We start from the raw sequence: 15,954 nt of genomic DNA on the forward strand, positions 1-15,954 counted from the left end.
GCAAGGGTCTGAGCAGTAGCCATTATTAATGCAGAAGAAAAATTTCTGCATGCCCATGTCGAAATATTTAGGCATCTTTTTATCTTTCACTACCCCTTTTATCATTATGATCCTTTCTGCAATGCAACTTTCCAGCCTCCTTTGGAGAAGAATTCTGTACTGATGAAAGGGTGAGTTCTGTGGGTAGTAGTGGAACAAAAATAGAAAACTCACTGCACATAAAGCACAAAAATCATTGCCCTTTAGGAAAAGGGTAGAAGAATGGCAGAGTTTTTCTTTTTTTATAACTCTGTTTTATCGGTGATTAGACTTGTATAAAATTCTCTCTCTCCTCTCTGCTTCATTGTTGCTGTTTCATCCAGGGATGTGCTTTTGTAGCCTGCCAAGTAGCAACAATGAACTTTCATGGCTAAGCAGCATATTCAGCGTTGATTACCCTTTGTGGTAAAGGCAACCTTCTGGGTGCAGGGGATACTTACTTTTCCTGCACTACTCTGTTTCTTAAAATTAAGGACACGCAGTTGCATATTTTCTCTACTCTTGAACATATGGAATTTGAAATGTGTATGTAGATTAGACTAAAAAAATATCAGCACATGTTGAAGTGAATTGAATGTTTCAAAATTTAATCATAGTTTTGAATATTTCTTCCACAAAATGAAATTAATTGTAAGTGCCCTTTTGTTTTATACCTTATGGCTGGCTGAGGTTCCAAAGACAAACTAGGACTTTTTTACTGCAGTGTTTTTAATATGTAGTTCACTGTAGTTCCTACCATGCAGCGCAGTGCTGTTAGGACAGTATTTAGTTTGCGATGTAGAGGATGCTCTTTGACAGTTTCCTAATACACTTGGAAATATAGATTTGTAAGAAAATTAGACAAATAATTTTCCCTAGAAACTAAAAGTATGATTAGTTGTGTTTGAACAGAATACCTCAGTCTTTTTCAGTGCTTAGACTTTAATGTTTTGTGAGAGGAAGAAAAAGCAAAGTAAGTAATATTTTTAAAGCTTGGACAGTGTGTGTTCTTGTATGTTCTTTATAATCCAGATGGATTAAAAAGTGAATTCTAGTTGCATGTTAATCTACCTTTTTTTAAGTTCTGTGAATACTGGAGAAAAATTAACCAGTTAATTCTCCAGGTCATTTTGAAATGCTGTTTAATTTCATGGTGGGAGCAGAGGTCTGAAGCAGCTGGGCTGTGTCTCACTGCTGACAGCCTGCCTCGTGTACCGCGGCTCCGGGTGCTTGGTGGCTGCAGTCTTGGACTTGGGATAGAGGCAATAGCTTGCTGTCTGTTAGTATTTTGGAAGGCAAACTTGAAATAACAAGTGCTTTATAACTGAAAATGTGTTCATCACATATGCTGTTAGTTTTCCATTACTTAGTTTTTTTCAGAAAGGGGGGGCTAAGAGGAAGGGGAAAGAAAACTCCTTTCATATAAATGGAATCTACCCTAGATCTAGCTCATTAGTTAGTCTTTTATTCACATCTCTTCCTCCTCTTTGGTTGACATCAACATTTATTTTTATACCACCAGTTCATTTGGTTTGTGGCACACATTTACTGTCGTGAAGGTAAATATTTACTCATGTAATAAACTTGTTCTTCCCTACCCTCTGACCTTGGGTTAACCTGCTCGTAGCAGGTCCGGTTTTGGTTTTGGGATAATTGTTTCAGCCATGTTGTTAACCCCTGCGGGTTGACTATTGCAGGCATGGTTGGTCTGTATTTTAAGTTACCGGTTCTATATGATGGAGTATACTCTCCATCTGTATGTATGTATGTATGTATCATACTGTATGTATGGGATAATGCGGTGTTTTGATTCAGCTGTCCAAATGTAGTATTGTGTCATGTTGCCATAGGCATAGGTCAAAATTTAATTCAGTGAGTTAACGCTGTCATTTACAAAGCAGTAAAATTTTAAATTTGTTATTTACGTGTGTACAATTAATTCTTGGTTGAAAGAAGGCAAAAGTTAAGTGATGTGCCTTGCCCACTGCAGGGGCTATTACTCAAAGGGTAAAAAGATGGGGCTGATTCTGTAAGGAATGGGTGAGAATACACGCTTCTCTTCTAATTGAACTTAACTCTTTAATGATTTCTTCATGCTAGATATCTGCTAAAAAATAATGTAATAATTCTTGACTTACTTTAAAATAAACTGGTGGCACTGATGTAGATAATCGTATATTTACAGAATTGTATGTTTTGGTGTTTTGAAATCCAATAAATTTAAATAGAATTATTAAAATGGTGGTGTTACTTACGATAGATACTGCTCTAGACTAGTAAAAGTATTCACCAAGGCAGGCTAAAAACTATAGCACGTTTACCTATTTGATAGATGTTTTCATTGACAGTGCGATTTATATAACTGCATTTTCAGTGTGGATAGAACACTTAGCCATAGACCCGGAGCCAGCTGAGCTCATCTTAAATACTGCAGGGCTGACTATGTGTTCTTATCTTTTTCTAGTGTTTCTCTAAGTAAAGGCAAGTATTGCTTTGTAAAACTCAAATGCTCCAGCTGTACAAATCTAAAAGGAAGTATTTGCTTAGCATTTAAGGAAATAGTAAATTTTGGAAATATCAGTGAAATACCCTAGAGACTGGAATAAACCATAATGGTTCATTGCTATAAAGAAATGCAGCTGATTCTGGTGTGACAATCACACCTGTGACTTCATGGTGTCTGTTTATATTTTAAATAATATCTTCCTGTCTTTGATACAAATAGAGAAGTAAATACTTTCTTTGTTTTCCTTACTTTACATCTAACTTTTATAGTTTGACTTGTCCTCAAATGGTATTGATTGTCTGACACCACTCAATTTCAAATGTCGCTTGTCACAGAAATTTTTCTCTAAAATTGTTTAGATCTCAGCATCTTAGGAAATCTTGCAAGTAGTGCCAGCTGGCCTTCTCTTGTCTTTCTCAAATTTTTTTACTAGTTTTTCACTTAGGTCTTAACATTGATATTTACTGTAGCATTATATTTTTCAGTGTAGCTGTCTAATTTCCATTCTGCATCTGAAATGGCAAAATTAGCTCTGCACATCATGTATTTAGGATATGTTTGAGAGTTCATGGAACTCTCAAACTCTCATGGAACTCATGGAGAGTAGTAGGGTTCTAGAACAAGTTTGTAAAAGTTTATTTCTAGTCCTTTTGGTGTTGAGTTTTAGAGTAGAAGAGGAAAGAATATAGAAATGTCATATTTTATGGAAGTGTAGTGTATAAAAAGACCTTGGTTATTGATACAATACTTTCAGAAAACCTCATATTTGCAGTATGTATCTGGAAGTGATAGTTTGGACTAAGTTGAAGTGATAGAAGCAAGTCTCTTTCCATGATGAAGGTGGTCAGACATGGGTACAGGTTGCCTGGAGGGGCTGTGGAGTGTCCCTTCGTGGAGCTGTGCAGAGCATGGCTGGCCGTGAGCCTCATCAGTCTGATAGGACTTTGAGGCTGGCCCTGCCTTGAGCAGGTGGTTGGACCCTGATGACTTCCTGAGGTACCTCCAAACCTAAGCTGTTCTATGTTTCTGTGTCTCTAACCGTTACTTCCCATTAAGTCATTCCAAGTTCAAGTGAAGCACATTCAGATGATCGAGACAGATGTAGAAGAGCATAAGAAATAAATCTGAGTCCTGGTGTCTCTTCTTGAAGTTACTGAGTTGTATGTTCATGTTAGGCCAGAAGGCTTTTTTTGCACTTGGTGTTTGGAAATGCTATTTTTTTCTGTTTGGTTTGAAGCATTTCCATTACTAGCATCTTTCTTTGAGTGGTGGTAAGGGAGAACCTTTAAACGTAATTATTAAAGTTTTGGGAGGGTTGTTCTATTTTCTGGGGGTTTGGTATGAAAAATTCTCCACTGGCATTCTTAATTTCAGGCATGCCCTCAATATTGCCACCATCTTACTTAAAATAGGTAGTTCCTTGAGCCTCTGCCTTTCTTCCTCTTTCATCTTGCTTTCTAAATTAGTGTGCAGGGACAAAAAGCGAGAGAATTTTTATTGCTGCTTCCTCTTTTCTTGGTAGCCGTGCATCAGAGGCATCTCTTCACATCTCCACATTTGACAGATGTTCCTGTTCTTTTCCTAGTAAATAGATATTTCTTCTGAATTTTAAAGAAATAGAGCAGTCGTGTGGCGTAATACTACCACAATACGGTGAGCTGGCTTTCTCATTTTACGTCTTCAGGAGCTGTCATGAATCTAAGCAGTCATACCAAGCACCTGCTTATTGCTGTCTTACTAACAGTGTACAGAAAATCCTTTGGAATTTCAATTAAGGAGGAGCCAACTGGGACTAGGAACTGCAATTAGTAAGAAGAGGGAGGCAGCGGGGAGTGGAAAGTTGAGGAGGAGCTAAAAATTATATGGAGCCTCCTTAAAGGTCATGGAATCCTTACTTGCATACCTAGCAAAGCTGGAATGGCTTTGGCTTGAATAGTGCATGGGTCACGCTGATCTTAAGCCTCTCTAGATATAACGCACAAATGAGAAGTCTTTTCACATACCCCTTATAAGAAAAAAATATCCAGAAGTGATAATTTTTTCTCTTCATTAGTTTCCCATGTGCTACCAATCATAAATACCTTACATTAAAGTGTATGCATACCTTGTTGGCAGGTTCATCTAATTACTAAAAGTTAGTGCACTTTATGAACCATTCATACTTTTTAGGCACATTAAGAACTAATACAATATAATTAAACCAGCTATTTATGATGATCATTCTCAGCATTTTGCCCCCAAGCTATGTAAACATATATATTGAAAGGAGTAGTTGTTCTTTTTTTCTCCAAGATAACTTGTGTTTTATGATTCAGAAGTGTGTCTTCAGAAGTGTTTTTGTTGACTTTATTAGTTTTACTCATGGGAGAACTCTGCTTCCACTGCTAAATTTAAATGCTGCTCCAGCCCATTGGGCTTCCCTAAGTGAGACATCAGACCTCTCTGTCTTCTGTAAAATGGACTTCAAATGGGAAGCATCTTAGACTTTTGTCTCCTGTATTGCTGTGTTCTTTTGAGCGCATCTCTTTCTGGGTCTGTTTGCCAATTTGTTCTTGTATATTGAGGTAACCTGAAAAATACAGGAGGTACTCTGAGGTTTTATTAGTTGGAGAGCAAAAATTTCATCCCCACTGCCTGGAATGGGAGCCTATTACTTGACGAAATCTGATGAATGCAAAATCTGTAGGAGGGGCACATCTGCAGTTCAGTAGGACAGGCATGTGCCCCCGTGTCATGTTTTCCAACCTGATCCTGCTTACCTCTGTTTTACAGAATGGAAATTTTGTTGGGTTCTTTTCATCCCACTACTGTTCTTCAGGGGATTTTTGAATGGGAAGTTTAAAGGCAGTAAAAAGGAAGAGATTTTTACTTTTGGTAACTTGTCAAATAAATTGCATATGTCTTGCCTCTGCCCTTCTTTTTTTTTTTTTTTTTCAGTAACATGTAACAGTCCTACTTGCAGAAAGATTATCTATTGTTTTTTTTAACAGGTTGTCATTTCCTGATTATTATTTTTTTTTTCCCTTAATGGAAGCTTGCAGATTCTAAGAATAATAGGGTGTGCAGTTACAAAGACAAATTACATTGTGCTCTAACTGTATTTTTTTCCCCATTTTCTTTAGGCCACTGAGGAGGTCTCAAAAAACCTTGTTGCCATGAAAGAAATCTTGTATGGCACAAATGAAAAAGAACCACAGACAGAAGCTGTGGCACAGCTTGCTCAAGAGCTGTACAACAGTGGTCTTCTTAGTACCCTAGTAGCCGACTTGCAGCTAATTGATTTTGAGGTAAGAAAAGAAGTTTGACATTTCTTCATTCATTTCTTCTTTTCATTGCATATGTTAAAATAAACATATCTGAATTCCTGCCACTTTAATTGGTTAAGACATCTTTTGATTTTCAGCTTTTTTTTTTTTTCTGTCTAGAACAAAACCATTAGAAAGAGAACTCATTGTTCCAAACTACCTGGAAAGTTAAGCAAATATAGAATATGAAATCTGTGAATTTAGGCACATAAACCACACAAAATTGAAGTAGATAAACCTCTAATCCTGATGATACACTTCTGTTGAAATTATGGAATAATTCTTAATTGTTGTGTACACAGGAGGGTAAATCTCTTAGTAATATCATACACAAGATGTGTCTATGTTCTCATCTTATTAAATTAAATTACTTGGAAAAGTAAGAGCATTATTGCAATATCTATGAAGAACTTTATATCTTTAAGGTAAAGCTGTTATTTTTAATAACAGTCCAGTATTTCTCTCTCTCTTTAGAAACAAGTGATGCAAGCTTTTTTATGTTTTCCTCATGTTTTTTTCTGTTTATTAAAAAAACAACAAACTTCAAAATAGCAACACTTACTTGTTTTTAAATGTATCTCTATACAAACCTCCACCTGGCACTTGTCACCACATCACATCGAATAATTTAGCTTCGCAGTACCATAGTGGAAAATCACCCTATTTAGTTATAAGAAGTTGCAGTACAGTGGGATTTTCCTATTTTTTCTGAGGTCCCGCAAGAAGCATGTGGTTGTCTAGGAAAGGAGCCAAAACCCATGTATCTCACTCCACAGCCTTGACCATAAAGACCATCCCACTTAAGGTTGCTTAAAAATGGTATTGTTCATAAACAAGTTGTTCACAATGCAAACACAACAGTTTAAAGTCCTATTGTAGTATGACATTCCAAAAACAATGGCTTTCTTCCCTGTTCTTTCTTCTCTCCCCTCCGCCCAGAACTCCCTCTGATTTGTGTTTAATTATAATACAGTGGTATTTTTTCCCTACCCACACAACTGTTTATACCAAACATAAAACATTCAGGTTGTTAAATAAGCAAGGAGACCTGGGAAAGCTGAGAGGGAATGCTGAAATGTGATGGCCTTTAATTGCTGAAGAAAGGAAATCATGAACCGTCATCTGGATTCTGCTGACCTCTAGATTCTTATCAGCTTGGTGTTTACTCAGTCCGGTTATTAGCAAAGGAAGCCTTCATTATCTCCTGGTAATGAAGAATGATAACAATTTGTACAGGCTTGCTCTCATTAAGGAGAACTATTCATTTTATTCTAAGGGGACTTGAAAAGATTGCAAATAGTTTCCTGCTTGTGGACTTTCTGCTGCTTTGTTACACGAGGATGTGACGGTTCCCCCTTGAGAGAGACCAAGTCATTCACACTGCTTTCTAGGCTGGACTATGTCTGCTTTTTAAAGTTGGGATCTGGCAGACTGTCCAGCTATTGTTGTTACCTAGAACTGATATCAACACACCTGTGCTCCAAACCTATACTGGCTTCCCAGCTGTTACAAAGTCAATCAGATGTTGGCTTTGATATCCCAGGTCCCTGTGCTTGGGGGTTACTGCATTGGAAAGGATTTCTCCATTACTTGTGGAGATAGGAGCCTGATTTCCTGTTGGTTCTTAAACTTGAAGAGTAGGTATAGCATTTATTCCTTCTGGTGCTCCACCACAGCTTGAGGTCATTCAGTGATGAAGTAACCATCATCTTTTTTTTGTCAAGAACTTCACTCTCATTCCTGAAGAGGGTTTCCTTGTAGAACAGGAATAGACAACTAATTAATACATAGGACTGTTCACTCCGACTCTTGAACTGTCTCAAATGTCCTTGAATGTGAATAGTATGGTTAAAAAAAAAGCCCAGAAAAGTAAGAAATTTAATGTTTTCATTGAGAAACTGCCTGACTGTCCAGACCTTGCTGTATGTAAAGTCCTGTTGAAAATGGAAGCTTTCTTTATCTGGAAGCTTTCCTTTCAAGTAAAGCAGTCAATGCAACCATCTACCTGCCGGTCTTATAAACTTACCAGTTCTCTCAGTTGATTTTTGCTGGCATGTCTGTAGGAGAGATGGTATCCCTTGTGGAACTGTGTTGGGTTTTTTTTTGTTGTTCTTGTTTTTTTTAAATTAATTAAAAAAAACCCACACCAAAAAACAAAAAAGCCTTTTGCATAAGGGAGCCTGCATCCTTCTGCTGGGAAGACAATACCAGTACAGTCTCCCTCTCACCTCTCGCAGTCGTGCCTATTGGCACAGGGTTCGGTGTCTGTTTGCCCTTGTTAGGCCATGAGATCACTTAGTAAATACATCCTTCTGACAATAACTAGCCTTGGTATTACTGTGTACCACTATCAGTTCAATCATGTGCATAATAAGGAAATGCTGTTCTTGCTGGTGAATCCAAAGCAAATTGTGAGATCCAGCGCAAAATTGGCAATGTTACTGAATGAGAGTTGATGACTATATTATGTGGAGTTTGAGTAAAGCAATTTCTGGAAACACTGCTCTACTCATTTCAGAACAAAGAGTTCTGGTGTTGCTTTGGGCTGGCTTTCAATGGAATTGTAATTGAGAAAACAAGCGTTTACAAACAAACTCTTATATGCTGAAAACAGCACTAACAAAACTGTCCATGGTAATTCACAAACATGCCATTTGTAAAACTACAGTCCTCCTACATTTTTATAAACATTTGGGTTTTTTTTCTTATGCAATCTTCTTGATGTTGATTAGAAAACGGAAATAATTTTGTTTTTAAAATTATTTTAAAATTCTTCCTACTTAAATATGCCTCGCATTTTACTCAAAATCTTGTTGATGTTACTGAGGGCATGTATACTACAGCTAGAGATTGTCAAAAAACATTATCTACATACGGTTTTTGTGTATAACATTCAGGGAACCTTGAGGTGGAGTTGCTTAACAGGCCTTTAATTGCCAGTCTAGGCTTAGTATAAGTTTTCCTAGGCTTTTTCTGGATTAGATCTGATAACACATGGTCCTGAAGTTGTCTTTATGGCAATCCAAAGCAGAAAGTTAATTGCAGAAATCTGGGTTTTAAATGGTGCATGTGAATGACAGTGAAAAGTGCTTAGATCTATAATCAGCTTTTTGTTAGATGTCTGTACCATTTTGTCATCTTTAGCTATGGTCTGACAGAAGAAATAAATAGGAAATGTATATATATTCAACAAAGAGAACATTCCCAGCTGCTTTTATACTGCCTGGTGCTATCCTTATGCATTTTCTTATGTATAATCTGTGCTGAATTCCAGCATCCTGGTCCGTCTTGTACTTCTTTTGTCCGTTGAAAAATGTGAGACTTGCATTTTAGTTTGGTGGATGATTTCTCTTTGAAGTTTTTATTTATTTGTTTAGCTTCCATAAGTTATAGTTTTAAGTTGGATGTTAACAGTGCAATCAGAAATGCTCTGCCCACTCTTAATGGTGGCATTATGTGTTCCTAGGCTGGGGAGGGGACAGTGGAATATTGAAGAAACACTTTTAGGCTAGAGGGGAGTTAAAAACTGGTATATTTTTAGCAAAAAGAAGTATAAAACAAGCCCAGCAGATTGATGCTACATAGAAGTATCTAATGAAACATAGCTGGCTTTACTTCTTAATGTAAATTATTCATGATCTGGCTGCAAAGTGATGTAATGTTTTGAATGCTTTGGCATATTTGAAATGGGTATAAAGAAACAGAATATTTGATCTGTTTAAGATTAGAGTATAGAGGCTGACTGCACTGCAGAACTCTCACAGTATGAATGCATGAGATGATGATAACGTTTAATTGTTACTTGCCTTAGTGGACTTGAATATTATGTGTTTAACTGCTCATGTTTTTGACAGGGCAAAAAAGATGTTGCGCAAATTTTCAACAACATTCTCAGAAGGCAAATTGGTACAAGAACTCCCACAGTTGAATACATCTGCACTCAACAGAATATATTGTTCATGCTATTAAAAGGGTATGTACACTGTGAAGTGTAAATATGCTTTTACATGAAGTAAGAATTTTTTAAATTCATAGAGAAACAGTGAATTCTGAAGTGTTCTTTCTTCCTTTGCAGTATGCTTTTATTTTGTCTTAGGGCCTGTAATTCCCCTAAGTAAAGGAAAACTTGAGTAATAGAACACCAAAAATAACACTTTTGCATGAAATATGACTGAAAATTGAGAACAGTTAGTAACCTAAAATGTCATTACTGGGGTAAGGCAGACATTTTCCTTTCAGAATACTATTTGATCTTATTTAAACTATTTCCTTGTGAACTTACTCCTTCATCAGGAGTTAAAGCCTCGGTTTTTTTTCCTTTAACCATTGTGATTTCCATTTTTCAGTCCTATCTCCTGGTCTTAGTTTGCTCTTAGACTTTTTATTCATAGTGATTTTATGTTCCTGTAGTGACACAAAGGCACCAACTCAAACTTGACCAAACAAAGAATGATTTGGGGCATATGGTGCATGCCAGATGGCTGTCTCTTCCTCTATTCTTGTATTATTGTGCTGGATGTTGGAGAATCATGCCGTACTGAATATGTGGTTGCATATGTAGAGCTGTGGATCTCAAACATGAAAGCAGAAAGGTTTTACTAACATTTTCATGTTAAAATGAGATTTAAAAAAAAAAAACAAACAAAAAACCAAGAATGTGCTCTCTCCAGTTAAAGAGAATTGCTTACCTTTCTAATAACATTAATTAAAGTTCTGAAAGTTGCAATTCCAATGTGTTCATTTGAGATAGAAAGGTTCATTAAATACTAATAAACCATTTAAAAAAAATGCAGCCATTTCAAGTACTAGTTTTATAATTTGTGTTAAAGCTGCTGGGTAGGCTTACTGTAGTTGATGAGTACTTATTCCACCAACTGGGATAGCTAGAGGATGTATGAGAAGGCCATGCTTCTCAGTGACATACTTGCCTGTGTTATGCTGGTAGCACTGAGATGTGGGAATAATCAAGTATAATTTTAATGTTTTAACAGGAAGCTTTATTGTGTTTTTCCTTTTCCCTCCTCCTAGTTCATAGTAGTAATCAGCGATGCTGACTAACCTGCCACATACATGACGTATTAGGCTATTTTGTTTTAACATCTCTACATTTACCTAGTCTTGGCCATTTATGTAAGCTACTGGAAAATGGATTGTACAAGAAACTTTCTCTGGGGAGAAAGTGGAGTTTTACATCTTTTAGTTTCATGCTGGCTCCAAAGGTTTCTCACCAGAAGCGGTATGGAATATTTGCTTCAGTTCATACGAATGTAAGATGTACACTCGTCTGCCAGAAGAGCTTTTTTGTGTGTTGGTTTTTTTTTTTCCCTGCATTACAGCCCTGATTTTGGGGGGAATCAATATTTGAATATTAGAGGGACAAAAGGATTATTAATTGTGCTGTAACACAAAAGAAAATACTGTTTCAGTACTTCAAAATAATTTACAAAAGAGGGCAGAGGCGTTTGAGGTGCAGAGAGATGAAACTACGTTCTCAACATGCTCTCATTGATGTGTGACTGAATGGGGGCTGTAACACATCTGTCCCAATTTTTAGTCCGTGTTGTCACTCTTCAGAGAGCATTATTCTGACAGGGATTGTTGAAACACATATTCATAAGTGAGGATGTTTGAAATGGGCATTTAGTTAGCTTTAATGACTTAAATGTTATATCTGGTATCCAGCTGAGGCAGACTTATGTAAATTTAATCTGTGGGGTGAACTGCAAAAAGTTCGGTAGATTTCAAATCTCAATGACAGGTTAAATGGGAAAGTACTGCAGGATTTAACATGAAAATTAATTCGTAAGCAAATGGTTTTTGTATGGCAATATAGTTAGTGCTTAGTATGCACAATGATACTTTGCTCCTGAATTATTCTGGTGAATTTGAATGAGCTTCCAATGGCATTGGACAAAAGATTCTTTAGGTGGGAGGCAGGAAGGTGTATAAGAAGCTTTGACTGCTCTAGAACCAGGTAGGAGCAACGACATAACTTTTCTGTGGACTGGGATAGCTTATATTGCAACATGCTGAGATGAGTTCTTGGTTTGGAATGGCAGTCCCATCATCTTCGGCGTTCTACAACTAGCTTGCCTGGGAAAGAAGTACGAAGGTGTATTTCTATCAAATGTGTCTTAAACACACTGTTGTGAGATTTTTGACAGCTGCTGTTGGCATATCCTAAAATCATCTCAGAGAACCCTGTAGTATTTGAGCAAGAAAGTCTGCCAAGGAAGCGTAGGGACAATTTGTAAGTGAAGGCACCAGGAATGGCTTCATCACTTCCATCGAATTGGTGATGGACGTCTTCCAGAGGTTTCTTGTGAGGAGGTGTGGATGCTTTGCTAGAGGCAATAACGACTCGGGCACAGAGAAGGCATTTGATATTGTCCTTACAATCAGAGGACGCTGTTGCCAGCAGTTCAAGCTTGAAGCCTGTGATGTGTAAAGTAGCCAGTGATGCTGAAAAAGGGTTTGATGAAAGAGAAGACGTGAATTTATGTTCAGTATTATTAATCCTTCATGCTCATATTATGGATAGTTTTATGTAAATTGAGGTCATGTTTAAGGAAACAACTTTCAAGACAGAAATTATTTACTGCTTTTCCAGATGTCTGCATTCCCACTGATATGAAAAAAGAAAACTGATTTTGAGGATGAAGAAAATATTTTTATTTAGTCTTGTTTCTGGGTTTATGAAAGTCATTTGTATTGGCTATAATTTGGCATTTAACTGGCAATGATTTCAGTAATGTTTCATAGAAGTATTTAGAAGTGGAGTTTAATGCAGAAATAAGTACCTCTAACTTCTGAATTTTTGGTTACTTGATAGCACTGAAAACTGTAATTGGCGGTGTGGTGCTGCAATGCTAACTTGTGAAAGTATTTATGAAGAATCTTTGGTTTTGTTTTTTAAATAGGTACGAATCTCCAGAAATTGCTCTAAATTGTGGAATAATGCTTAGAGAATGCATCAGGCATGAACCACTTGCTAAAATAATCTTGTGGTCAGAACAATTCTATGATTTCTTCAGATACGTGGAAATGTCAACGTTTGACATCGCTTCAGATGCATTTGCCACATTCAAGGTAATTTGCATAACAGCAAATAATTATTATTTCTGTAGTTCTCTTCTATGTGAACCCAGATGTTGTATGTTACGTTCTTGGGCAAAACAAGCCTAGGGAGAAGGAGAGAAAAAAAAAAAGGTGTGATGCAAATGGATAAGCTGGAGACTGTTTTTCTTTATTTCTCAGAATGCAAGACATTCCTTTAAATATATGTACTATGTTCTCAATAACTTTTATTCCAGAAAGCAAGATTTAAACTATTATGTGTTAGCTGAATATATGTGCACTTCCATGGCAGGGGCTTTTAAATCTGTGTCTCCAACTCCTCAAGTGAACAAACTCCTTTTCATTCCGTTATGAACCTTAGTATGTTTTATGCTGGTGCTTTGTCTGGGGAATTTTTTTTTGTCCTAAAACAATCAGTTATGGACTATAAGAAAATATTTGGTCAGCATTAAATAGTGGGTCTTAACTTGGTTGTGTATAGCTCTCTGTGGAGTGTAGCCTTGATCCATAAATGGCATTCTTCAGTGATAATTCCACAGGCTATTTACCTATGTGAATTAACATAACAATCATAGCAGACCTTTCCTAAGTGATGCCAAGATCCTTACCAATATCCACATAAATGCATTCATGTCCTAAATCCCTTTAATTAAATAGCAAATTTTTCTCTTGGATGTCTTATGTATACTGACTGTTAAATGAGAACATATATGTACTGTTGAAATATTTTAGTGAAAATACTGGGTTTGTGCTCTTTTACAGGATTTGCTTACAAGACACAAGTTGCTAAGTGCAGAATTTTTGGAACAACATTATGATAGGGTGAGCAGATACGTTTTAATATTCAGAATTTTCTAGTGCTATGTATCTTATTTGAAGAAATCAGTATTTTCATTCCTTGTTTAGATCTGGTTTTGAAAAATTTCATACAATATTAAACCAATTGAACTTACAGTAATTTCTGCCAAGGAGTAAAATTAAGATCAAAACCTTATGGTTGAATGCAGAAAGGTGTAAAACCAAGAGGAGGTGGCAGAAATCTAGTTCTGTGAAAACCACATCTGATTTTTCCACTAGAGGGAACCCTTTCCTTGTCTTTTTCTTTTGTCTCTATTAACCCATGGCAGCCAAAGAATACAAGATAGCCCTCCTCCGCCTGCTGGAGACTCCTGGAATGAATTAACAGCGTTCAGTACTGGGAACTGTTATACTTCAAGAAATAATGAGATAACTAGTTTACACACGTTGCCATCTAAATATTAAAGGTTCCTGGAAGAGTAAATTAATTTTTTTTAAAGCAGATACAATGTTTAGACAGTAGTGACTTACAGGAACCAGCTGAGATTTCAGATTTTGTTTACTTTTTTGTTACGCATTTGCATCTCCTCCAGTTTATTGTAAACATTTGGAATAAGAGTGCGTATGACACTTGGAATGGTCCTAACCTTCTCTATATTCTGTGTTTAGTTCTTCAGTGAATATGAGAAGTTACTTCATTCGGAAAATTATGTGACAAAGAGACAGTCACTTAAGGTAAGGCAATTTTATTTTCTTCTTAAATGCAAAGTTAAAGAATTCCTTCAATTTCAAGGTGGGTTGACTTTAGTTGAAATGGTTTCAGTAGCTACAGTGTTTATTTTAATTTTTCATGTTTTAGTTCTTGGGATCAGCTAGTTTTCTTTAGTCCAGTCATTCCTTTATTTAGTGTCCAGCACATACCAAGTAATTTCTCTTCCTATGCAGAAATGGTTTTATGCAGGTATGTTTATTCTTGTTGAGGTTTTTCCTTCAACAAATCTGGACACATTTAAATAATTTAAGAAAGATTCACTTGGTGCGACTAGAGCAATACTAGTCTTAAGTTCACTATTTCTAACCTACTTGAATATAAATGTAATACATAACTTGTAGCAAGGGTGGTACTTGTGGGGAATATCTTTTTACTCCTTTCTGGACAAAGATGGTAGCAAAAGAAGCGTAAATATTTCTTATTTGAGGTTCTAACTCTTTTTTTGCTGTTGTTGTTTTTTGGGTGTGTTTTGTTTTTTAAAACCACATTCTTACTGGTGATGTATATCTTCTGTATAAATGAGGACAAAAAACAAAATCACGGGGGAAAAAAAGAATAAAAATTATTTTTCTTTCAATTCCAGTTCATAACAAGGGGGGGAAGAAAAGATGATTTTGTCACTTATTGAGAAAAAGGAGAAATCACATCATAGAAATAAGAGGAAAATGGACCCTGCACTTAGAACTCAAATGTCCTGAATTTCTTTTGTTACTATATTTACAGACCGGTGTCTTTCAACTACTCTACTCAGTGTATTTGAAGGCACTTCTGAAGGAGATGTTTCTTATGTCTAATATCAGTCATTTTTTCATTTGGGCTTGTTTTCCACTTTTAGCTTCTTGGTGAATTGTTATTGGACAGACACAACTTCACAATTATGACGAAGTACATCAGTAAACCTGAAAATCTCAAACTAATGATGAACCTTCTACGAGACAAGAGTCGTAACATTCAGTTTGAGGCCTTTCATGTGTTTAAGGTATGTTTAAAAAAACACACAATAAATTAAACAACAAAAGAACCCCCACAGAAGTTGTTTGGCTGAGTAAAGTAATTAACTGAGCCTAAATGAAGCTTATCTTAATGTCTGCTAAGTGGTTAAATAGAGAGCTAATGTTTGTCTTTTATTATGATCGGTATTTCCAAATAGCTATCTTTGTATCTTTTGAAAATCGCTTAGAAACCACTTAGGGACTTTCATATGATTGTCAGTGTAATCTCTCTTAGAAAATTCTAGAATTAAGAAAGATTAAGTGCAGTAAGATAAGGAGGAATGTATGATATCATGTGAGATCATGAAGCATCCTGGAGTTCAAAAGTGTTTCCATCATACTGCATGATCTATGAAGGTTAGCAGGTCATCACGTAAATTTCAAAGCCTAAATTGTAGTTTGCACATTGTAACAGATACCTTCTGACTTTGCAGCAGACAAGCAAATAGCTAAGGGCTTGGAGATATAATTTGAGGTGTAAAAGTT

The 15,954-nt window shown here is 36.3% G+C and overlaps 1 protein-coding gene across 1 annotated transcript in view; it reads left to right on the plus strand.

The window, feature by feature from the left end:
- CAB39 (calcium binding protein 39) overlaps nt 1-15,954 on the plus strand; it is a 42,931-nt gene that overhangs the window by 24,027 nt on the left and 2,950 nt on the right. The window contains exons 3-8 of the mRNA XM_074153206.1: nt 5,647-5,811; nt 9,684-9,802; nt 12,750-12,918; nt 13,669-13,728; nt 14,374-14,439; nt 15,312-15,455. Coding sequence (XP_074009307.1) covers nt 5,647-5,811; nt 9,684-9,802; nt 12,750-12,918; nt 13,669-13,728; nt 14,374-14,439; nt 15,312-15,455 — 723 coding nt within the window. The remainder of the gene's footprint in view (nt 1-5,646; nt 5,812-9,683; nt 9,803-12,749; nt 12,919-13,668; nt 13,729-14,373; nt 14,440-15,311; nt 15,456-15,954) is intronic.

The sequence above is a fragment of the Numenius arquata genome, chromosome 9 (genome assembly GCF_964106895.1).
Source record: "Numenius arquata chromosome 9, bNumArq3.hap1.1, whole genome shotgun sequence".
NCBI classification, from domain to species: Eukaryota; Metazoa; Chordata; class Aves; order Charadriiformes; family Scolopacidae; genus Numenius; species Numenius arquata.